Source organism: Siniperca chuatsi, linkage group LG3 (assembly GCF_020085105.1).
Source record: "Siniperca chuatsi isolate FFG_IHB_CAS linkage group LG3, ASM2008510v1, whole genome shotgun sequence".
Taxonomy (NCBI): domain Eukaryota; kingdom Metazoa; phylum Chordata; class Actinopteri; order Centrarchiformes; family Sinipercidae; genus Siniperca; species Siniperca chuatsi.
Genome location: NC_058044.1, coordinates 10193146 through 10218288, shown reverse-complemented (window position 1 = coordinate 10218288; position 25143 = coordinate 10193146). Strand labels below are relative to the sequence as shown.

The window sequence follows — 25143 nt, the reverse complement described above, 5'->3', positions numbered from 1 at the left end:
TATTTCTGATTCTGACAATACCTTATTACCCGACTAGAACACTGCGCTCCCAGGATGCAGGGTTATTTGTGGTTCCTAGAGTCTCCAAAAGTAGAATGGGAGCCAGAGCCTTCAGTTATCAAGCTCCTCTCCTGTGGAATCAGGTCCCAGTTTGGGTTTGGGAGGCAGACACTATCTCCACATTTAAGAGTAGGCTCAAGACTTTTCACTTTGATAAAACTTATAATTACAACAACTATCATTTTAACAGTTACACAGAAACAGATAAGTGCATGGATGGTATATGACATTAATCTTAATTACTTTTATTTTATGTTTTATATACATTAAATACAATATTCAATAAGTCTACAGCCATGCTAGCAGCTGTGTGAGGCTGTATTTAGTGGTGTCTTGAGCTAAATGCTAACGTCAACATGTAAATATACTCACAATGATCTTACTAAGATGCTGATGTTTAGAAGATAAAATGTTTACCATGTTACCACTAATTAGCATTAAGGACAGCTGAAGCTTAGTTTTGCAGGTATTTGGTCATAAAACAGTAAAGTAAGTAACAATTTGACCTGATAATGGAGCTAAATGGAAAATCCAAGGATCACCAAAGTTATTACCATTCATCTTCTGGGGACCATGAATGTCTGTACAAAATTTCATGGCAATCCATCCAATAGTTGTTGAGATATTTCAGACTGAAACAACTGGCCAACATTGGCATCCCTAGTGACACACTGCCAGCGGTGCAAAAAATCATCCTAATTTTATCAAGAGATTTTATTTACTGAAATTTTATTCAAAGCTTCATCAGCAAAACAACAATACTACAGCCTTATATGAAATATTTACAAAAGGCATTCCTTGAAAATAATATCTTCTGTATACTGTATTCTCATATTTACAGTGCAAGATACTGCAAAACACTGACTGACGTTTACAAAGTTTCACTCACATTTAGATCAGTGTCATGACTGCTTAGATTCATCAAAACCGGAAACAAAACATCTGAACATCATCTTTTGACAAAGTATTCAATCAGAGAGTTATTATCTATGGTGAGATGAAAATCTTATCAGTAGCAGCTTTTAGAAAGCTGTTTCTGTAACGGGCAATCATTTATCAAAAGACTCTGATTTCAGTTTCTGAATAAAAACATTTTCTCCTTACATCCTAACAAGCTCTGTACAGGCATGAAATGGAGTGGCCTTCTCTTTCATACATGACAACAATCTCCAACAAGATATTTTAATACCTGCAGCTGGAGGGAGTCGCATAGTGTAATACAACAAAGAGGCTTTGAGCTGAAGAGAAACCATCAGCAGAAACTGTGAGCAGTCATATCTGTAGCCTAATGCACTTTAAGATGACCACATACTCTTTAACAGCATGAATCTGCACAAAAGGAAATGCTTGGTAGCTGCAGCACAGTGTATTTTAGGTTTAAACTTAATACTTTTCATTCAGGCTGATTAATTGAGACAGAAAATATTGTGCATTTACCTGGTATAACTGAGTACTGTTTGACAGTTCAACAAAACAATCAAAACAGGCAAAGCATGACAGAAACAATACATGAAAGGCACAACACTGATCACTTTCATAACCAAGGAGCCACTATTTAACAAGTTTAAGTTAAATTGTTGCACATTGAAGACTTTCTTGCTAAATATTTTACTGCAAAAATGAAAATACTGTTTATAAAGCATCCTTTAAGTGTTGTGATGTTGTTTCCTGGCAGTCAAATAAGTTCCCATGGTCACAAATGTTGCTGGATTATTGCAGAAAGGTCAGACCATCCAAGTTGGCAACAATGCATTGTTGACTGTGTGTCCTTGCATACCGGGAGAGCATCCTTTGTTTACCTGCAGCATAGAAATCATGGGAGAGAGAGGTGACGATGTCAGAGTCAGAGAGTCAGAGAGAGAGAGAGATCATTCCTCTAATCTCTGAGTCCAGAGTGGTGATGAGTTCACAGCCATATTTTGTTGTAACTTACTCATACCTCAACTTAATTTGCAGTGTTGATTCAAGCTGTAAAATTACTGTTTGTCATCTTTGATGTAGTTAACCAAAACTACAAAAAACGTTTAGTCCATAAAAGAAAAGAAATTAATGAATTTTGGACAATTGTTTCTCTACTGTGATTCAAACCACTTTGATCCCCCTTTTCTCTCAACCTGACAGCAGTGAAGGTGTGAGGAAGATTTAGCCTCCCTGCTATTTCTTTGCCGGATTCACTTAAATACAGTAGTAACCCCCCTGCAGGTGATTAATGCACACACAGATGTCTTCAACTGTCTAGTGAATCAGTGGTTGTGTATAGATTTAACATAATGAAATTAGAATAAATATGTAAATATCTTAAATATATACAGTGCACATATGCAAAAAGGCAACATTCACTACTCAAAAATATGCATATTACACTGTGCAATGTTGTACAAAGACTAAAGACTAAAAAGGCGTTGGTCACACAGCATCAAGGAAGAACCACAATGGGCATGACGTTGACAAGCTCCAACAACAAAACTAACCACAACACAACCTACACTTTCACTTGTAATCAGTGTAAGTTGAGCAGAAATACATTGTTCTCAGCAATGTCCCAAACACAAAGCAGAGAAAACATAGTGCTGGCCAACTCATCTGTGACATATACTTGACTCTGGTTTTAAATGTTTTCTAGCAGAACGTTTAAACTAAACTTCATTATTTGTTGTGTTAATTTAGCTATACGTTTTGAAAACTGTTATATATTTTTTTTTAAATTCAGATAAGTGAATAATCCTGCTTTGTGCGATTTCCACTCTACTTTCTGAAAGGCAGGTATCCAGATGATGGACATAAATATTCCTCCTGCTTTCCTGTGGATATTGAGCTACTTTTTTGTGTTACGAATCAATATTATTTTTAAAGTATAAAGGTTCACTCATGGTAACAAAACCACTGAGAATTATTATCTGCAGTTTCCCTCAGCTCTATGGAGAGTTTTAGCATCTTTCGCTTCATTGTTTGTTTTTTCTTTAATTTGTTCCAAAGTTACTGTGGAATTTCACAGCTGCTGCATTATGATGGCATCACATTGTGCAACCACCAGCAACATTACATTAACTTCTGTTTTGTAACCTAAAGTGTACAAAGTGCCTCCGTGTTGAATGAAAGAACCCTCTTACCCTTGCACAGCTTTGGAAATTAAATCCTGAGAAAAAGCAGTGTGTAAATGACGTTGGTCAACAGTTTGCGGAGTTGACCTTGACCTCGGCTTCCCAGCCCTTTCAGTAAGAAGACTATCCCAGGGTTAAGTTGCGCCACACTTCCATGCATGCCTGTTGTAATCACTTACAGATGTTAGGAGTGTTTGTGCTTTCAAGCAGTACCATGGGTAATGACGAAAGGGTCACAGTTCATCAGTCACAGCTATACTGAAACCAGCTGGTGCATCACAACAAACAGAGGCTGGCAGAAGAAAGGAACGACTTCTTGTAATCCAAGTGGATCTGTGTTGTGTTAGCATTATTGTGTAACAAGCTGTATCTAATAGATTAGTCCTAATGCCTTAATGTGTATACCATAGGCAAACAGATAAATGCATTAGTATTTTAAGTGTATTCACAATGAGATAGTTCATTAGGTTGTTTTCACACCTGCAGGAAAATTGCTTAATAATTAATTGCTCATGCTGTGACACATTGCTACTCTCTGTGCCACAGTGATGATGATGATTTAGTCATCGACACTGCCAAACTAACTCTTGAGGTTCACAGAAGAGCAGCATTTTATGCATTTATGTTATTTTTGATATCTAAAAACAATATTTTAGAGTTGAGTAATTAAAAAATAATAATACTTAACACATTTCCAGTCATATTAATACTAAAAGGTTATGAGAATAGCTCTCTGATCATGAGGGATGAATGACAAGAAACTGAATAAAATCTGTATGTGCTCATAAACTGGATATATGTTTAATAAGTGTAAAGTGTGCTCACCATAAATAGATTCATGGATGTTTAGAGTCCTCTGCAATGTCACCTAGAACAATCAAACCAATGAACATTACTCATATATTCACTTAAACTTCAGCATGTCATAAAAATGTTGCAAACAAATTTTCAAGCAATGAAGTACTAAGAAATATACAGCATTTTCCAAAAATTACTATGTGATAAAGTGAATATGTTTGAGATGTTGCAGATGTTGTAAGTAGCAGAGAAAATACCACTGGAGAAAGTTATCTAACCATAAGATATGACTTGTGATGACTTTATATTACTTTAACATAACTCTCACTCTGGTATGCATATGAAACCCAAACATGTTCATGTTTTTTACACAGGAAATTACACATTGAGGGTAAATTCTGACTAACCATTTCACAAAAATGACTACAGAAAAGACTCTGGCATTCGGCAATGCCTGTATGAGCACAAGAAGTCTTAGCGATTAGAGTAACAGTGACCTCTGCTGGACAACTAATCTTACTGTTGGAAATGTTTCCCTTTTTTACCCCTTTTTGATGGTTTATGTCTGGTTTTAATCTCAGAACAGACAATCAGGCACAAAGGATGTCATTTAGCAGTACAATAAGAACAAATGGTGCAACGGGGAACATCTCGGCAACAATAACTATAACAGAGTCCTACCACCTTTCACTGTTTCACTTCCCAACACACAAAAAAAAAGATAAATGTGTAAACAAAAGGAAACAAAGTAAATAACATAATTAACTCTGAATTGTCATGACAAACATTAAGAATGACTGATTATAACAGATATACTGTAGTCAGTGTTGCTGCATGTTTCAGGAACTTTCACATCCAGACATAACCACATTCAGAGCGTGTTATCCAACTTGCAGCTCTCAACATGGGTAATGAATGGCTGCTAGGCTTTATAACATCTCTCAGTAGATCCCCTCAGTGTGAATCTCACCTTCTTTTGACAGATTTTTGAGGCACATATCTTGATATCGTCTCATACTCATATATTTTCACACACTATAGCCTTATTTAAAGATACTTACCATCCTTTTTCATCCACTGGTCCAACTCTTCCATTTCTAGCTCCAGTACAGAGGGCACGTCTTCTTCAAACATGGGCCTGGAGGGTACAAAGTGTTTAGACACAAAACCCAGATTCGCAACTTAAGTTTTTTTTGTCACCAGCAGTTGGTTTCAGATGAACATTCTGTTGCTACTAGCAACCACGACTGGTAGAGTTCTGTAGCAGTTGCAGTTTAACTGACATCGTTACGTCCACCATTTTGTCAGATCTGTCACCAAACAAATTCTGACAGACATCTTTTATCTACTCTCCAAATGCCCTTGTTTGAGCATTATTTGTAGGCACTCTTTTTAACAAAGCTGTTCTGTGATTGTTGATTTGTTATTTGTCAGTTTTTCTGCAATAAGCTCGCTACTAACCTAGCTGTTAGCACAAAAGTGTTATTAGTGTATTAGCAACACATTAGCCTCAGACAGCTAACTTTTTTTTGTACTCTTTTTACTTTTACTATATTACTTACTGTGTTGTACTTCCTATGATGCCCTAATGTTGACCTTTCACTGGCGATAGCCTACTTTGTTTCTTCCTGGCATGAGGGGCAATGTATTTACAGTTTTGTGAATCCTGTTTCCTTGTTACTGTACTAATTAATTTTATCCAACGCTGTTTTCACAGCTTTACAATTGCTTCCAGTAAAGACTTCAAAGGTCAACTCTTGTCTTCAGTCTTTATTATAAGTGTTTTTAGCTCCCTGCATAGCTGTGCAACTACACAATCATGGTGAGAGCAGAAGATTAAAAGCAATTAGGTCAAATCAAAGGATCAAGAAGTGAATACTGTATGTTGGAGATGTTGCAGATGTTGTAAGTAGCAGAGAAAATACCACTGGAGAAAGATATCTAACCATAAGATATGTGGTATTTATATTATTTTAACATAACTCTCACTCTGGTATGCATATGAAACCCAAACATGTTCATGTTTTTTGCACAGGAAATTACACATTGAGGGTAAATTCTAACTAAGCATTGGACAAATTAAACATTTTACACAGAATAGTTCTTCAAATTAGCAGCTGTAGAAAAAATAATTAAATTCTTAACACTTACATTGGCACCTTCTCTGTACTGTATCCATCCAAATATGGATCCTCTCTTTGTAGCTCTATGAGAAGAGAACATGTTTCAGTCATATAGTCACGTGGTTCTGGCAAATAGTACAGTAATTAAATACAGTCCATCTTTAACTTAAAAGACCCAAAGCTGAGTTTTAATATTTAGTAGATATATTCATAACAAACACTGGTAAGTAGCTGAGGTACTTTTTTAACAATATTAATTCAATCCTATGATACAAGAATGAAGTCAGACTTACCATCAGTTCCCCCAAGTTACAAAAAAATGTATTTTCCCATTTAACCCTCATGGCATCCAGCCACACAGAGAATTTTAGAATTATTTGTCAAGTTTTGAGATACACTTTAACTTGACATTGAAAGTAAAATACACAGATCCTACTGTGGACAGATGCCACTATATTTAACTTTTGGTAGAAAATAGTTTATATTGCTGTCTTTCAGTGCTTTTATCGTGAAAAATTGAAAATCTCTGCAAATAAACCCAGAAGCGTCTGCAATGGCCACCAGGGGGTAAGTAGGAAAATATGTTTAGTTTTTTGTGATTTGGGCACCCTGGCCCTTTAAAGTGTTCCCTCTTGTGATGGACATACCTTGATTTTTCACTTTTTTGTTCCACCTGCGGTTGATGAAAATACCACAAACTATCATGCCGATGATTACGACCGCCAGCACCACAGGGATCAGGATGATCATGGGAATCAAACCCTCCTCTGTTGGTGTGATGGTTGGACCCGTAAAGTTGGGGTCTTCTGTTGTTTCTATATTTTCTGTTGAAGCAAGGCAACAGTTATCAGTCAGTCATCAATCTTTGGATTTGTCACTTGTGTAATAAATGTTTCCTGCTGCAGTGTTGTTCTTCTTGTACTGTCATTTAGTCTAATGATTAATACAAGTAGTAAATGGCTTTTTAAGTTTCCAGTAATCTAGACTCAGATCAATACTGTGCTGGTATGTTAGGCCATAGTTGGTCTGACATACCATCATCTCCGGAGGAGCGACCCTTTCCTGAGCCATGATCTTCTTCTCTGGGCTCTTCACCTGGAAACATCAGTAGAGGAAATAATCAGATGATTTTACTGGAGTGTTTCAGAGAGTACTGACTAATGTTTTTTTCTTCTCTCCACTTCACTGTGTCAAGAAGTGACATGAAATTGCACTAGGATATAAAATGCTGAACAACAGAACAGTAATTAATTTGTGAAATACTCTTCCTACGAGTAAATGGAGAGGTTTTTTTCAGCAAAAAGAGCACCCTGTGCAATTAAAAAGCTGTTGTGGACTTACCCTTTTCTTCTGTGACAGGAGGGTCTGGTGCTGAGGTGGCATCAGAATCAGTTGGGAGTGGTTCTGCAAACAGAGAGAGCAGCACGTCGTCATGATGCCAACATCTACAGTGAATAATACTCATAAGTTTTGAAATGTCAATTCATTATACATGGCCAAAAGTATGTGGACACCCAAACAGAATACACCCATGTGTGATTGTTGAACATCTCATTCCAAAACCATGGATCTATAATATGCTGCTATGACAGCTTCCATGCTTCTGGGAAGTGTTTCCACAAGGTTTTGTTGTAAAGACCAGGTAAGGCATAAAAGAAATAAACCTATACAATACTTTTTAACCAGAATCAGGAGCAAATAGTGTCCCTCAAAGAAAAATTAGTACAAAAAAAAGGGGGGACCAATGGCCAGAGGTGGAAGAAGTACTTACATTAATATAAAAATACTCCATTAAAAGTAGAACTCCTGCGTTCAAAATACCACTTAAGTTAAAGTACATAAGTCTTATCAGAAAAATTTAGCAAAAGTAAAAGTATTCATTCTGGAGAACAATGGCCCCTGTGACTGAAATATTATTATATATGACATTAATAGATTATTAATATATATAAGAAGCATTTTTCCAGTTGTAGCTGGTTGAGGTGGAGCTACTTTTAACTACTTTATATACAGTTTGGTAGTTTAGTCCAGTGGCTCCAAAGCTAGGGGTCGGGCCCCTCCAAATGGAAACACTCAAGTAAAGTACAAGTACCTCAAAACTGTACTTAAGTACAGTACTTGAGTAAATGTACCACTGCCAATGTTCCCTGACCAAACCCACACATGATAATAATAATAAAGGGTAATTTATGTTTAGACTCTATTTACTTTAATTTGACAACTTTTCAGCCAGTAAAAAAGAAATAAATAGATACTTTTATAAAACTATATAATGGGGGAATATAACCGTCTTAATCCATGTGTTTTCATTTAATAAAATATATCAAACTGATCAACAATGCATCATTGGACTCATGACTGGCTGCAGCCCAGGAGGCTCTGTGCAGGCATGTCAGGTTATTCCACAGCAATCTTAGAAAACCATTTCTCTATGGACCTCGCTTTGAAAACATGTTGAAACAAGAAAGGGTCTTCCCAAAACTGTCGCCACATGGAAGCACACTGGGTTATGTAAAATGTATTATTTGAGTTTGCTGCATTTAGTCCTTCCTTGCTGTATTTTTATTTAATTTGATTTCTTTATTTATTTGATCTATTTATTTACTTATTTTGAGGGGTGGGCATGTGTTCTGTATGCATTTAGTTGTTATTATCACTTAAAAAAACAACAAACAAAGTTTCCGAAAAAAAGATGGAAGCACACTATTGGTTTAAATGTCATTGTATGCTGTATCATCCACTGCACATATACAGTATGTATAGCAGTCTTGGTCAATGTGTTTGCTTCAGTTTTTTGATGGTTTTGGATTCTCATACCTGTTTATGCATCATCACTAGATATTGTTTATATACTTTTATAGCATGTGTAAAGTTGTATTTAACCTAGTACAATGTTTTTTTTAATGCTGCCCTCTTGACCAGGTGCCTCTTAAAAAAGATTTTAATCTCATAAATGAAAATTATTATTTATTTTTAAATTGGAACAAAAAGGTCTAGCCCAAACCACAAAAAACACCTGTTCGTGGCACTTTTGGCCACACAGTGTATTATTATTTCTGGAGTTTGTCTTATCATTCGCGTCTCACCTTCGGTCTCTGCATCACCATCATCTTCTGGTTCTGTCTCCTTTTCTTTTGTCTCAGGTTCTGGATCTGTACCATCATCTTCATGGCATAACACTGCAATTCAACACCTCTCATTATTTTATACCATAGCACTGTCATATCATTGAAAAGGATGTAGTGAAACTTAAGGAAAACATGTGCCGCATTTATATTAAAAGTGAGACACACAAGTGAAAGAACACAGTAATCTGCAGTGGAGCAGAACTGTCAGATCACAAAGGAACTGAAGACTTCCGTGTACATGATTTCAGGCGGTTGCTACAACAATGAAAACTGTTGCAAAATGCACCTACTGGACAGCGCAGAGTAGGTGGAGATATTCAACATGTTGAGCAATTTGTTCCCGACAGAGCTTTGTCATGTTGTACAAGTTTTCTCTTGCTCAAGAAAAGATACTATATTTTTAACAAAACAGGAATGCCAATGAGCAGTTTTTAAAATACTAATAGACTATGGTGCGTACTGTACAATTTTAAATCTCAGCTTTATAAATCTCAGAACAGTATAATTTGAAATGCAGGAGGGATTACGTTTCTTAACATGGCTTAGATTTGACAAAAAGTGGATTGATGTAAAACCAGGCCCAACTGGAACACAAAATTATAGTACTTTGGGTCCTTGTCTTGCTATCGGGTGTTCATTATAAAAAACTAAAGTTCTCACATTTTCACAGTATCAATAATAAACACTCTTTACTTACAGTCAAGAAGTTAAACTCATCAAGTCAGAAAAGTAGACTAAAAGAGAAAGCAGGGAGGAGACGTGAAAATGCTGTTGTGTCTTAATTCAGAGAGTAAAACAAACTAATCTTCCAGTCCTACCTGTCCAAGTCAGAGTGCTCAGCAGCAGCAGCAGCAGCAGAGGGGTCTTCACCCGGGGGCCTCTCATTCTACCAGGCCAAGAAGCAGACATAGTGCCATTGTGTGCCCACTTCCTTCTCTACTGTCACAGCATCACACTTCCTGATCTGACTTAACATGTTAAATGGAGGGAAAAGAAAAAAAACAAAAGACTCACTCACACACCCTCAGACTCACTCAGATAACTCACTCGGATGTGACGCAGCAAACTGTATGCTTGTCGCCACAAGCCTGACGGCTCCTCAGCTGAAGTACAATTGCATTCCTGCCGGTTAGGTATGCAGCTCTACAGAGTGAGGGGGAAGCTGAACAAACTTTAAGGAAGGAAAAAACAATTTTGTATGAGCTCTGTGAGAACCAGCTGGTCGGTATCTCTTGAGAAAACTGTGTACGTGTGTAGCTGCTGCTTAAAATAACTCCAAGGCTGTAAATGTACTGAATATTGTTTGTTGATCTGTTTCTTGAGCTATGAGCTCGTGGCAGGATCATTAGTCTCTTTGTGGTAAAATACTGATCATGAATTTGAGTATCATGCTGTTATGATTATCTATGGGCGAAGGCTGTGGGTCTTCTCTAAAAGGACTCTACAATATTTTCTTCATGTAACAGCAGAAACGTGTTGGTAGCAGGTTTCAACATGATGGCCAAAAATGGCATTAAAACACAATTAATGCTTCGTCCTCTGAATACAGTTCTCAGAAGCCTAAAGAAGGTTAGGCAATATTTGGTGATTCTTACATGAGAAAAATCAGGGTAAAGGGTAAAGTAACCCACGTCACTATGTGCTCATTTTCTGCTAAAATAAATCAGTATCATGCAGTTTGGACACAAATCCAAAAAAAGAGTCTACAGGCACGCATGCCAACATTCTTACAATGACAATGCTAACATGGCAATGTTTAGCAGGTATAATGTTTACCATGTTCACTGTAATAGCTTACGGTTTTAGCATGCTGACATTTTCTAATTAGAATTAAACACAAAGTACAGCAGAGGATGAAGGGAATGTCATTAGTTTGGTTGGTCATAAACCAAAGTATTTACAAATTAAAGAGTTAAGTTAAAGACCACCAAAGTTATTACAATTTATTCTGAGAGGGTCATTAATGTCTGATGCAAATATCATGGCTATCCATCCAATAAAGATATTTTAGTCCGGACCAAAGTGGTAGCTGGACAAACCGACTGTTCAGTAATTAATTCAAGAACACAAAAGGCTTACACTGATTTCAGGGGGCTGGACAAAGGCAATGCAGGGGTCCTCCGGCAGACAGCCCAAGGGTGGGACAGGTGCGGAGCACACAACCTCAGGCAAACGGCCTGGAGGCAAGACTGAAGGGCAGGGCAGGTCCTGAGGATGACCAGACATGTAGAGCAACTCAGGAGGCCGGCGGCGAAGGCGGAATCCCGCTGGAGGCCGAACCAGAGGCCGGCGACTGGGCCGCAGGACCGGAAGCCAACTACAGAGAGGCTGGCAGAGGGACCAGTGGAGCCAGTGATGCTAGGAAACCAGGAGGCTGCAGTTCAGGAGTTTCAGAAAACTGCTGCAGCTCAGGAACAACGGATGGCTGCGGCGGCCCCTCCAGAGCTGGGGATGGCTGCGGCCTAACTGCCAACTGGGAACCAGACAGGGCTGGCGACATCTCCATGGTACTGGACAGCTGAGTCTCTGCAGAGCTCGGCAGCGGGACCTCCACGGCGCAGGGCAGTGGTGAGGACGAGCAGTTGGGCAGCCGAGAGACACGACGTCGGTGAGGACCACGCTTCCTTCTGGGGGGTTTTCCAGAAGGTGGTTCCAGGACAGGTGCAGGCTGAAGGTTAGCAGGCCGGAAACCAAGCTGATGGATAGCAGGCAAGGGTGCAGGCTGAGGTCTCTGGGTATAGAGGTAGTCTGTGAGCCACTCAGGGATCGCATTCCTCAGCCCAAGCAACATCTACAATTTTGCTTGTAGCTGAAAAATTATGGCCTCTCTGTGGAAGTCATCCATTAACTCTTCCCATGTGTGCTTTAGGCTCATCAAGTCACAGATCACTTGGTAGTCTTCCTCGGAAAAGTCTGTTGGGTCCATAATGTTAGATCGTACTGTTGCGATGGTGTCAAGCAACGTGGCAGGAAAAACAAGGGATCGGACCCAAATGCAGACACAGAGGCAGAGGAGGTGCAGTTCAGCAATTTATTCAAGAACACAGAAGGCTTACACTGATTTCAGGCAGTGGGGGGGCATTTCAAAATAAAACAGGAAAGACTATACATAAACCCTCAAACCATGACATTCAAAGTTCATTCAAAGTTTTCACTAGTTATTTGGAATAAACATTGCTGTGAATTAAAATGGGAAAAGCTTACACAACATAAACTTTCCGGGAAAGAGAATGAAATAGATTTCAGAACTCATTACGTGGCAACACATTGAAATGAAGACCTTTTCAGTGAATATAGCCATAAAACTTTTGGTTTAGCGAAAACCAAAACTGAATGATGTTTTTTCTGAAGAATCTCTGTTTCATGATAATACTCGTCTGTGACAGAGAAGACAGCTCATACTGTGTGAGTTCAGTATCCGTGACTGCCTTCTCCCCCTCAGAAGACTTTATTTATCTGAGTCATGCTATCTGCGTCAGTCTGTTGAAGGTGTAACTCACTGCAGTAGACACACAATATCAGCTTTGTTTTGTTTTTTTATGTCATTGTGTGTGATTGTGATAGTAGTCTTTTCACCAGTGGTGAAAAAGAAACTATGCACTTTTTAACTAAAGTACTGTACTTTAGTGCATTTTATGCTACTTTATACTTTTTACTCCACTGCATTTATTTCACAGCTATTACTAGTTACAGATTAAGATTTTACATAAACAAATTATATGATAATTTTAGTTTTAATTTAAGTTACAATGCATTGTTTAAGATTAAACCAATGGTTTCCAATATCTTTTCCTTGTTACTTTTTACAAACATTGGGGCCCCTTGTCATGTTTCAGATGTTAGCAGCTCAATCAAATAGTGATTTGGTTTAATATAAATGATAGTTTTAGGCCCTAAGTGGTAAAATGATCCAACATCTCACAAAAAAACAAAGATTAGAGAAAAGTCCAAAAAGAATACACGTTTGTGCAACAGAATTAATGTTTTTCTTCTTTCCTCTCATCATTAATCATCTCACGACCCCTCAGATTTATCTTGTGACCCTTTAGAAGGGGCCCAGCCCCTAGGTTGGGAACCACTTGACTAAACTACCAAACTATATATAAAGTCATTGAAATTGGCTCCAGCTTGAGCAGCTACAACAGTAAAATGCTATTTACACATTGATGCATCAGTATTAACAATCGAATAAAATCATGGGGGCATCAGGGGCCATTTTTCTGCAGCACAAGTACTTTAATTATGATACTTTAAGTACATTTTGCTGATAAGACATCTGTACTTTTGCATTAGAAAGATTTTGAATGCAGAACTTTTACATGTAATGGGGTATTTTTACATATTGGTACTTAAGTAAAGTACTTCTCCCACCTCTGGACATCATTGTTCCCCAGATGACGTGTAAAACAATTGGTGTCAGATTCTTCCTCCTTTGACGTGTATTTTATGCTTCTGTTGGCATCGTTTAGAAGTTCTGAAGAAATCTGACATCACTGCAGATACACATGAAATTTCCTGTTACAAAACAGAAAAGTGAAGACACAAAGATGCACTTTATCGGCCAAAAGCACATTGACACCTGATCATCAAACCGATATGTGATTGTTGAACTAACTAATCCCACATCCATGGCCGTTAGTCTTCTCCCATAATGGCCTCAACTCTTCTGAGAAAGCTTTCTACAAGATTTAGGAAACTGGCTGCAGGGATTTTCTCCCATTTAGCCACAAGAACATTAGTGAGGTCAGACACTGACGTTCAGCGATAATCTTTCAATTCATCCCAAAGGTGTTGGATGGGGTTGAGGTCAGGGCTCTCTACAGGCCAATCAAGTTCTTCCATACCAAACTGGGGAATTTCTTAATAGACCTCGCTTTGTCAAATGGTTGGAGGCATCTAAGGGGACCAAACTATGAAAAACCCCAGGTCAAAAGTACACAAAAGTAGACGCTATGTGTGTCCTCATACCTTTGGCCATTTAATGCATCCTCAAATTGTTACTTTAACCACTGACCAATAAGGTTTTTTTTTTGGGTGGGGGGGCAACCAACTTTTAAAGTTAGTGATTTGTTCCTGATTTTGCTGGATTTTAAAAATGAGAGTATTTAAAACACACCAGGGCTTGTTCTGCTGCCTCTTATCTGATCTTTTAAACATATGAACCAAGCAAAGCCGGAGGTGCTGGAGGAGCCTGACTGGTCTCAACTGGTCCCACTGAAAAAAACTGCCCATGCAATCATTTCATGGCTGGTCTACCTGCCTGTCTACCTGCCTACCTGAGCGTGCACTCATTGAGTCTGAAATGTGTTTTGGGGGAGGCCTGAATGGGAGGTTGTGGGATTTTTTCGGTTGGATACTTTCAAAATCTAGCTGTCTCTTGCTAGTTTCTCCAGCGTTACCTACCCTAGCTTTAAGCAGCTTATTCTGGACTGATCAGTACCATTGTCTCAATACACATGTGTTGAGATGATAAACTTTGAATAGTTTTATTCTCATTAGTCTGTCTTATCTTTTTCTCATTGAATATTTATTCATACATCATGCTTTGTAATGGCTGTCTAGAAATGAAGTGATGCATACGTAAAGTTTGTGTATTTGTTTATCACAAATAATAGCACATAATACAAACACAGCTGTAGTTCTTCAAATGTTCATCCATCAAATTACTGTAAATTTAAAATGACTGTAAATCTCTGTTGTTTTACAACTAAAGAAGGTGATGACAGTATCATGTTGCTGTTCAAACATCGCTCTATAGTATGTGTTACTTTTTTTGTAAAAAGAATCTAACAAAATGATTCCCTGCAGTTGTTTATATATTACTAAATCAATTCAATTCAATTTTATTTATCTAGCACCAATTCATAACAGAAGTTATCTCCTTGCACTTTTCCTATAGAGCAGGTCTAGACCGTAATCAGAATCAGAATCAGAAATACTTTATTGATCCCCGTAGGGAAACTCTTTGTTACAGTAGCTCGCCTTTACGTCAGTGCACATAGGAGAAAGTACTAGCAAACAATATGATACAATACACTATAAAACATGTCAGAAAATAAATTAAGTATCAGGTCGGTATAAGTATAAGATAAACTAAGTGTCGAGTACCAAGTGGGTTTACCGTGTATGTAACAAAATTAGTAATAAGCAGAGGTGCGTGTACTGTCGAGAGTAATAGAGGTATATAATATCAATAACAATAAATAAGAAAAACTAACATGGGAAAACTAATATTGCACAATTATTCAATTATGGCAGAGATGTAATGATCAATGTCCAGTTTAATGACTTAGGGTCATACAGACTAACCCTTAGAGGGAGGAGTTAATGAGTTTGATGGCCACCGGCAGGAATGACTTCCTGTGGTGCTCTGTGGTGCATTTTGGGGGGATGAGTCTTCCGCTGAAGGTGCTCCTTTGTTTGACCAGCACGTCATGGAGTGGGTGGGAGACATTGTCCAAGATGGTATATAGTTTGGCCAGCATCCTCCTCTCTGACACCACCACCAGAGAGTGCAGCTCCACCCCACAGTGTTACTGGCCTTACGGATCAGTTTGTTGAGACTGTTAGTGTCCGCTACCTTCAACCTACTGCCCCAGCATGCAACAGCATACAGGACAGCACTGGCCACCACAGACTCATAAAACATCCTCAGCATTGTCCGGCAGATGTTGAAGGACTTCAGCCTCCTCAGAAAATAGAGGCGGCTCTGGCCCTTCCTGTAAAGAGCTTGGGTGTTCTTGGTCCAGTCCAGTTTGTTATCCAAGTGTACTCCCAGGTACTTGTAGTCCTCCACAATGTCCACACTGACCCCCTGGATGGAAACCGGGGTCGCTGGTGCCTTGGCCCTCCGTAGATCCACAATCAGCTCCTTAGACTTTGTCGCATTGACAATCAGCTCCTTAGACTTTGTCGAATTGAATTTTTCAGTAATAATCTTTATTATGTTATTTACAGAGACCCAACAAATCCCACCATGAGCAAGCACTTGGCGACAGTGGCAAGGAAAAACTTCCTTTAAGAGGCAGAAACCTGGTAATATTAATATTAATAAAGTAATAATAATAGGAATGACAGTGATAGGAATAATAATGACAATAATAGTAACAGAGCCAATAACAACAACTGTAGTAGCAGTTGTTGAGCAGGAACACAGATCCAGTCTCTGCAGCTCCGGAGGCAGAAATACCTGCTGAAAGTGACAGAAGGTGAGAAGAGAGAGACGAGAAAGCACAAAACTATGGGAGAGAGAAGATGTCGAGTTAGTAACATGCAGTAATGGGATAAAAATGCATACAGATGGAGAGGGAGAGGAGGAGAGAGGAAAGAGGTGCATCATGGGAAGTCTCCCAGCAGTCTAGGCCGATAGCAGCATAACTAAGGGATGGTTCAGGACTCACCTGAGCCAGCCCTAACTATAAGCTTTATCAAGGAGGAAAGTCTTAAGCCTACTCTAAAATGTGGAGATGGTGTCTGCCTCCCGAACCCAAACTGGGACCTGATTACACAGGAGAGGAGCTTGATAGCTGAAGGCTCTGGTTCCCATCTACTTTTGGAGACTCTAGGAGCCACAAGTAACCCTGCAACCTGGGAGAATAAGGTACTATGAGCTAAATCAAGGGAACTTCATCTGTTTTGTTATTCAAGTTACCTATCAATTTATGCGCTTTTTATGCCAGTTGTTATGTAATGTCACTTTTTGTCAAATAGTGTGTAATAATAATTTACTCATTTAGTTTGCATTGTGTTACCCCAATTACAGTTTATAGTGTATAGTCTATTTTCACTGGGAATTTCAAAATCTTAAAATAACTTTGAAAAATGTTATTTTTTTAACACGTAGAGACAGACAAGATAAAACACCCCCAGTTGTGACAGTCCTCTGAAGAGAGACAGTGTTAACAAATAATACAGTAGGATTCAATTGTCTTTTTTTCACTTTCTGTCTTTATTATGGCCATATATCAGCAGCCATTTAAATAAAGCATACCCATCACAAGTTTAGTGGTTTTATTTAAATAATTACATCTTCATTAATCCGTTAAAATAAGCACACACAACGTGAATTTTAATATACAGAGTCAAACACAGTAACTATCAACATTACTTTGTTTAAAGGTTTTATTTTTTAAGTTTAATCCCTTTAACTGCTTGTGAACTTGTGACGCCTTGAAGACAGGAACCATTTTATTTTCTCCGCAACAAGTCCGGACAAAATCTGGTGACGGATCGGTCCACTTCCGGTCCAGTTGTCAACAGAGGAGCACGCGTGTCTTACCCCAGTTAAAATGGTACGGCTGGTGTGTCGTAACTTACTTCTTTCAGTATAATATGAACTAATGGTTATTTTAACCGCCAGCTAAACATTTTAACGCTGAAAAGATGTTTTGATTGTTTTGTTATCTGGTTGTATTTTTCAGCCGAAGGCTCAGAAAGGAAAAGCCCCGGAGAAGGTTGTTCACCCGTACAGCAGGAAAGCTGCTTACCTCGCCCGAGAAGAAATCAGACTGAAAAAGAAAGAAAGGTGTGTGGAGAAGAAATAAAACACAACAAAACTGATGCAGCACAGCAGCTACGTTTCAGCACAAACTGACTTCTTGTGTTGTCATAACCAGAGGTGGAAGAAGTACTCAGATCTTTTACTTGAGTAAAAGTAACACCGCAGTGTGGAAATACTATAATGTTACAAGTAAAAGTCATGCATTTAAAATCTTACTTACGTAAAAGTACAAAAGTATTAGCATCAAAATATAATTAAAGTACCAGAAGTGAAAGTACTCATCATGCGGAATGGCCCATTTCAGAATAATATACATTATATCACTGGATTATAATTATTGATGCATTAATGTGTAAGCACCACTAATGATGCAGCTGGTAAAGATGGAGCTCATTTCTGCTACTTTATATACTGCCGGGTATTTTAATCCATAAAAGTATATATATCATAATTTATTAGTTGATTTATATGTTGTTAGTTATCTGAATCTGCAAAGTAACTCGTAAAATAAATGTAATGAAGTAAAAAGTACAATATTGGGTTCCAAAATGTAGTCGAGTAGAAGTGTACATAAAATGTAAATATCAGAATCAGAAATACTTTATTGATCTCCGAGGGGAAACTCTTTCGTTACAGCTGCTCACTATCACATCAGTGCACACAGGAATAGAAGTACTAAGCAAATCAAAATATAATACACTATAATACAAGTGTAATACAGCACAAAGTGGATATAAAGTATAAAAGCTAAATAAGTGTAAGTACAAAAGTGTATTTAGAGGTTGATAAGTATGTACGGTATAATACAATGTAATAATATAAGTAATAGTGCAATAATGAGTACTGTCAGGTTAAGTGTAGCTTATTAAGATGATTTTGTGACGGTGGATATTGCACAGCAGCAATAGTAAGAGTAAAAGTATGAATAAATAAATAAATATCTGAAAACAGAGTATATTGCACAGCAGTTTTAAACCTTACCTCAAAATTGTACTTGGTACAGTACTCGAGTATATGTACTTAGTTACGTTCCACCACTGGTCAAAACTACTAAAAAACTGAAATATGTAGAACTCAGGTTGTATCTGCTACAAACAACAGTTCACAAATCACCGCAGTACATGTAAGATATTTACAGTGTAGTATGTGAGTGGTTGTCAGTGAGCTATTAGGTACATGATTATTATTATTGTTGTTGTTATTTTCCAAAGGTATCGATTGAATTTAACTGTGGTGACTTTGTTTTGTGTGACATTTGTTGCAGGTTCTCCCTGTAAAATATGTAATGAGGAATCCAGCTTGTTTTTTTTTTTTTTAAATCAAAGTTAATAAAGAATACTAATGAAAGGTGGTGCTTACATTTGAGCTTTATTGTGAAATCCTCTCATATTTCCACCTACATCCTGTGAGTGTCTGCAGACCCAAACACTTGACTGGGTCCAAGTACTAAAAAGCCTTAAACTTGACTAATTAAAAGAAGCCCTGTCACTTTGCTTTAGCATTTTCTACAATCTACCCTTTGTGTCAGTATTCTGTCATAAGCCTCTTGGTCTTCTGCAATACAAAGCGCCAAATAACTCGTACAAATTTAATCAAACAAAGGAATAACATTTTTAAAGGCTTTGCTCACATGAAATCAATCAATTACATACAGTGTATGGATGGAGACCTATAGGAAGAAATTAAATGAGAGATCAAAATGCAGATTTGCCCACTTGTTTAGTTTCTAATGAAAACATACTGTTTAGTTAACCACACATACAACAAGGCTGAAATGTGTCTTCTGAAAAAATGCAAAGATATAAATGAACATATTTAAATGTAATCAAATGTACACTGTGGGAGGCTCGGATTACTTTCATTTAATTGTTTTCTCTGACGCTGCAGGCAGAAGAATGACAAAGCAACACGTCTCAGCAGCATTGGTAAGCTTGTTTGTCATATTATACACACTTTGCTGGCTGTGAGGATAAAATCTCTCTCCAGTAAACACCATCTCTTTCTTTTATTCGTCTGTCTCTCGACTCACAGGTGAGAAGCTGTTGTGGTTTCAGGGACAGTTGGATCCAGAAAAGACCGCTTACACCAGAAAAGATGCCTGTGACATCGTTGACAGGTCAAAAAAGGGGGTTTATGTAATTTAGTTTCAGCCACTCATTATTTTTAAGTTTGAAATGCATCTAAATTGTTGTAATGTTGAGTTTGCTCGTGTGTTTTGTTGTGTATGTGCAGGTACCTCCAGAGGTTTGATTCTGAACTGGAGCAGATTGAGTTGATGAACGGGATCAAGGGTCGCCAGGGTCGTCTCCATGGTGCCAGAGAGGCTGTCATCAAACAGACCATCGAGCGGGAGCGAGCGCAATATGAGGGCATCGGATTTGGTGAGTGCTCATCGTATGAATACATACACACATGCATGCTGTATAAATAAACTAATCCATTATACTGTGGTTTGTCCTCTTCACAGAGATCCCAGACATCATCAATGCAAAGCATCTGAAAACATTCAGGTGAGTGGATATGAGCTTGAGTTTTCTGTTTCATTACAATTTATGTATTTGAGAAGTGGCCGTAATTATTCAGCTTCCGTGATCTGACAAAATGTGATCATGCAAATGATGAAATGAAGAGGAGTCTTGGCAGTCTTTGACTCCTGCTGTTTACCTTCGAATTCAAAATAATTTCAATGCCTCCATAATGTGCAGAGATTTAAAATGTTTATTTTTCTAATACTACATGGATGAAAAAAAAGCCTAAAAATACTGACATACTGAACAAATAGAATAATTGTAAATAATATTGTGATTTTAAGCACAGGATTTGCACGTGGGACATGAGTGTGAGGATTCATAAACATCCCTTCTGATAACGTTTGTTGATCCTTTATTTCGGCAGGGAGTGGACCGGTGATCTGAAGAAACTTCCAAATATCAAACTGCGAAAGGTGTCTAACAAAGGTTTGGACACAAAGAATGAAGAAGAGGAGAAACATGACGCAAAAGATGATATTGAGGATGATGAAGATGACTTGGATGATGAGGAGCTGGATGAGATGGTGCTGATGTCGGACTCAAACTGACTCAGGATAACATCAGACTGGCAAAGACTCTTTCATAGAAAAAGTGTTTGTGTGGGAAAATGCTGCTACTCCATGACTGTCCAGAAGATGGTGCCAAACTCTCTGGTGGAAAACTAAAAATGTGATCAGTCTGCCCTCCTTTAAAGTCTTGTTGTTTCTCAGTAACTTCACACCGGCCTGTGAGGGTTTCTACATTCACTGTTTATTGCACAAACAAATATGCATCGTATGTAGCCGGAATATTCAAAAAAGGTTTTGACAAAGATGTTGAGCTGTGGTGTTGTGTTGTGGTGGATATAAGACACAGAGAAAATAACATTTTCCGTGACATGAAAGTGACACTGGTAAAAAAAAAAACAACAACAACCCAAATTAAACCTGTAGAAAAGTAGACACGTGTAAACAACAGTCTTCTTTTGTAGATTGACTGGTCAGTCACTCACACAGTGTGTCAAGTCTAATGTCAATAAATGGCAACCACGAAAGCTCTAGTTACATCGATGTATAAATAACGGGACCTCGCAGAGCAGGATCACTTAAAGCTGCAAACTGTCAAAACAAAACGTCATAAACAACTGGGTTACTTGAGATTTGCTATTTTAAGAAATATTCTAAACTTTCCTATTATCATAAATAAATTCTGCTTTTTCAAAACATTACATTTTTCAATTTCAGACTGAGCTAAATATTTAAATAGTTGTTTCTCTACTTATATCTGACTCTTTGGTGTCTGAAGACCTGATTGTCCAGAAGGAGAGTTAAGGCCTCAGTATGCTTCAAACAAAGTGCTTGTTGGATTGTCTAACTGCATCTGAAACCTGCTGCTTTCACGTGTGCCCGTGCCCGCTTCATGCTAACAGGTGTGCGGAGGTGTGAAAATAGGTGGGGTATGAACTTCTTTCCTCAAGCTCTTTTCCATTCTTCACACTACAACCTCCGTCACGTCTCGTATACAACTGAATGCAACGGAATAAATGGCCATGAAGAAAGACTGTTCCCAAGTTTGTGCCATTATTTCCATTTCAGCGACTACCACATCTCTGACAGCATGTTTAAGGTGAGTGTTGCAGTTTGGAAATAAACAATGATAATGACACAGTTGGACGAACTTCTCTTAACCTTCCTCCGGCCTGTAAGGCCTTATATAATTGCTTGTAGTGTCCGACAGTATCTGAAATCCCCCAAAAATTTCTAGTTTTTGCGTCCAAAAACGCAAAAAATGATGTGAGCCCAAAATTTAAGACCGCGCCAACAAACCGTTGTGAACATGTCCGTGTATGCAGACACGCAATGTAGTAAAAACAGAACCGCATGAACGTTGACTGTCTGTCCGTTTTCGCAACACATCTGCCCCTTCATGCAGTGATTTGTCAGTCTTCATTCATCGCACAGCCACTTAAATCACTTTTCACATGGACCAAACAACCAAGTCTAACACCATGAGGACATGAAGTTGTACAATTCCTCGTATCTCGCCCCCTCGCTCTCTGTGACGGCAGGCTTTTCAGCAACCCTGTGTTTAGCCTGAAGACATGGCTGTATGACGTGTTGTCCAAGGTTTGTTTGAAGCATAATGAGTCTTTAAATGCATCCACAGCGTGTTCACACCTTTACCTCATGTCAGTGTCAGTATATACCACATGACTGCAGTCTTTACAAGCTTCTGATGGCTTTATTTTCCTTTACATCTCCTCACCTCCTCTTTTCTCAATTTTCTGGCCTGCCACATTCTTCCTGCACATTCACTTCTCTGCAGCCTTTCAGTTTTCCTTGATCACTGAAGGACTTTAAATCCGTCCATTGTGTCTCAACATCAGTAATCACAGGAGTTGAGATGACCAACACTAAAACACTGTACGAGTCTAAATTACACCGTGCTCACACCAGCTTGTGCTGTTGGATGCGCAGGGTGTGATTCAGGACTCTTTCTCAGCAGGAGGAGAATCAGTCAGACGGGGTTTTGTGCCGGCGCCACCGCAGCCTCCACTGACACGTCTGAGTCCATCTGTGCCTCTGGAGCCGGGACGGGGGCCGGACTGACTGGGACCTCCACAGTTTCATGCTTGCCGTTGGTCAGGGCGCTGGGCCGGGCCTGAGAGTTGTGCACGCCTTTCTCTGGGCAGTTCTGCACAGTGATGATGCGGTTGAAGGCCTTGAGGCGGCGCCACAGCTGCAGGTAGACTTTACACTGGATGTACATGAAGATGAGGCCGCCTGTGAAGCCTATGGCCACCACAATCAGCTTGGTCCAGAAGGGCCACTCCAGCACAGCTGAGGACGCACACACACAAACACACAGAGCGGCTGTAAGTCGACCTGCAGGATGTGTGACGGATCATGATGGGTGGTGTGCGCTGTGCTTACCCTGTGACGAATAGTACTTCAGAAGAGAAACTCTCCATAGTTCCTCTGCAATCAAGAGTGAGTGTAATTTCTTTTTATTTCTATGATCTCCGAATAAATGTGTTCTATGCTATTGTTTATGATAAACAATTAATGTATATTAATGTTTATCAATCTATATTATGTGTTTTTAACATATACTGCATCTATGTTTGCTACCTTTAACCTTAGGTCCTATAATATGAGAATAATAATACAGATACACTATGGTCACAGCACAACACACAACACCATCAACGAACACAACAATGAACACACAAAAGCACTGAGGGGTCTATTTTGTCAGGCCATCATGTGACCTGTCAGTCAAAACAAAAGAACATACTGGTGGTTTTGCATGTTTACTTGTAGTTCATGTCTTCGTCACATTACTGAAACTATTTTCCATAGACTGGTTTCAGTTTACGTCAGTACAGTGTGCAGATCAGTTTGTAGAGATTTGAAACTCGTCTTGTGTAGTCAGTGAACCTTCAGGCTCTTTCTTTTCTCATGATACGGTTTCATCTTGCGGTAATGAGATTATAAGCAGAGACTGCATTGAAAACCTTGCTGGTGAATTACTGTCCTTGATGATGAACTCGAACATCTGAGATGACCGTTTTCACATCATTTGAATTTGCATACAGTTTGTTCTCTGGGTTTTGTTTGGAAAGTTTGGATCAAACTAATTTCAGGTCTTACAAGCAAGTAAATAACTGCTTGAAAAGTAGGAAATTTATCAGGAAATGTCATCTGTAGTAACAAAGTTCATGCAATTTGTAGTTAATGAGCAACAACATGAACAATATACTGTATCCACAAATCAAGTGAATGTGTCTTTTTAAAGTCACTGATGTAGCAATTAATTTATTTCAAAGCTACTGCACTTTGCATGAGCTTCATGGTAATTTTGAGATAACATGGTATGATTTAAATCTTTTTATGCAACAATATGTGAAACTAGGTAAAATTACAAATTACTGTGACTTGGAATATATGTGCAATTCTTCAACACTAGACCCCTAATGTGCAGAGGGACACTTGGGGATGACCATCATTAAGTTTATAGGCTGGGAGATTTACACTGTACATTTCATACACATACTTGTGTTTTACTAGAGAAAACATGAATACAACGAATGACTACGCAGGAAACTTTTCTTCAAAATCACATCACCAGAGTCAGACAGGTGTAAAGATCAGCAGGTGAAAAGGTTGACTGTACAATGTGGCGTTTTTGACCACTAGGGGCACTAGAGTGCAGTGTTTCAATGGTGCTGTATTGTTTGTATTAGGCGTTTTACCAACATGAGGATGCACATGTGCAGACGGGATGTGATACAAATTTCAGGGCAGTCATACATATTTACAACTGTGACATATGTACATTTTTATATAATGGAAAAATTGCACAGCCAACCTACTTATAAACCTATAGCATTTTCATACTACATATATTTATATATTTGTTATCTTTGAATTGTAATCATTAATATGATTTAACTGATGAAATGCAGTATGCCACCCGGTATTTCACTGCAAGCCAACTTAAAAAAAAGGTACGGTTTGCAAATGTTGACTGAGGTAGGAAAAGCATGAACATGTTTGTTAGGTCTTATGTATACACACAATACCTTGGTGAGAAATAGTGAATGTGAGGAAAACAGCGTTTTACAATTAAAACTCCCCACGGTACCTTTCATTTAATTTCACGATACTGTTTCATCGATGCCGAAAATGATCAAAAGTTTCAAATTTTACTCTGCATGTCTCTGGTATGTGAGAGAGGGAGTCAGGGGAAACGTACTCACCATTCTTCCCAAGTCTGATCTCTTCCGCGGTTCTCTTCACCAGAACGAAGACTGACCACAACATACAGACTATTGCTATCAGGTGAAACAACACTGAACAGAAGATCTTTCTCCTCTCACTCTTCGACATGTGTAGCCTCTCCCACTGGAAGACACAGGGG

At 38.6% G+C, this 25143-nt stretch overlaps 3 protein-coding genes across 5 annotated transcripts in view; 1 reads left to right on the top strand and 2 right to left on the bottom strand.

The window, feature by feature from the left end:
* Positions 1-772: 772 nt before the first annotated feature.
* Positions 773-10258, bottom strand: tmem154 (transmembrane protein 154). Its single transcript, XM_044190656.1, has 9 exons — positions 10029-10258; positions 9169-9261; positions 7424-7486; positions 7118-7177; positions 6730-6906; positions 6111-6165; positions 5021-5097; positions 3987-4029; positions 773-1859 (listed from the first exon to the last, which is right to left on the bottom strand). The coding sequence occupies exons 1-8, from the start codon at positions 10117-10119 to the stop codon at positions 3998-4000; spliced, it is 648 nt and encodes a 215-aa protein (XP_044046591.1). The 5' UTR covers positions 10120-10258; the 3' UTR covers positions 773-1859; positions 3987-3997.
* A 7116-nt stretch (positions 10259-17374) lies between these two features.
* Positions 17375-21887, top strand: tma16 (translation machinery associated 16 homolog). Its single transcript, XM_044189627.1, has 7 exons — positions 17375-17501; positions 17631-17734; positions 19598-19635; positions 19742-19826; positions 19943-20091; positions 20178-20220; positions 20606-21887. The coding sequence occupies exons 1-7, from the start codon at positions 17499-17501 to the stop codon at positions 20787-20789; spliced, it is 606 nt and encodes a 201-aa protein (XP_044045562.1). The 5' UTR covers positions 17375-17498; the 3' UTR covers positions 20790-21887.
* Positions 20970-25143, bottom strand: part of march1 (membrane-associated ring finger (C3HC4) 1) — a 35271-nt gene continuing 31097 nt past the window's right edge. For 2 of the 3 annotated variants that reach the window (XM_044189622.1, XM_044189623.1), the window contains 3 exons: positions 24983-25127; positions 23154-23198; positions 20970-23060 (listed from right to left, as the gene is read on the bottom strand). In XM_044189622.1, the coding sequence (XP_044045557.1) occupies positions 22738-23060; positions 23154-23198; positions 24983-25127 (513 nt within the window). In that variant the 3' untranslated portion in view covers positions 20970-22737. The remainder of the gene's footprint in view (positions 23061-23153; positions 23199-24982; positions 25128-25143) is intronic. The other variant, XM_044189624.1, reaches the window with a different exon arrangement.

Excerpts from the sequence above, each read along its gene's own strand:
- tmem154 (XM_044190656.1), bottom strand. The coding sequence starts at position 10,119 with ATGTCTGCTTCTTGGCCTGGTAGAATGAGAGGCCCCCGGGTGAAGACC. Across the intron at positions 7,487-9,168 it reads TGGTGATGCAGAGACCGAAG|AACCACTCCCAACTGATTCT; the intron begins GTGAGACGCGAA and ends CTCTGTTTGCAG. Across the intron at positions 7,178-7,423 it reads TCCTGTCACAGAAGAAAAGG|GTGAAGAGCCCAGAGAAGAA; the intron begins GTAAGTCCACAA and ends TGATGTTTCCAG.
- tma16 (XM_044189627.1), top strand. Across the intron at positions 17,735-19,597 it reads AGACTGAAAAAGAAAGAAAG|GCAGAAGAATGACAAAGCAA; the intron begins GTGTGTGGAGAA and ends CTGACGCTGCAG. Across the intron at positions 20,092-20,177 it reads ATATGAGGGCATCGGATTTG|AGATCCCAGACATCATCAAT; the intron begins GTGAGTGCTCAT and ends TCCTCTTCACAG.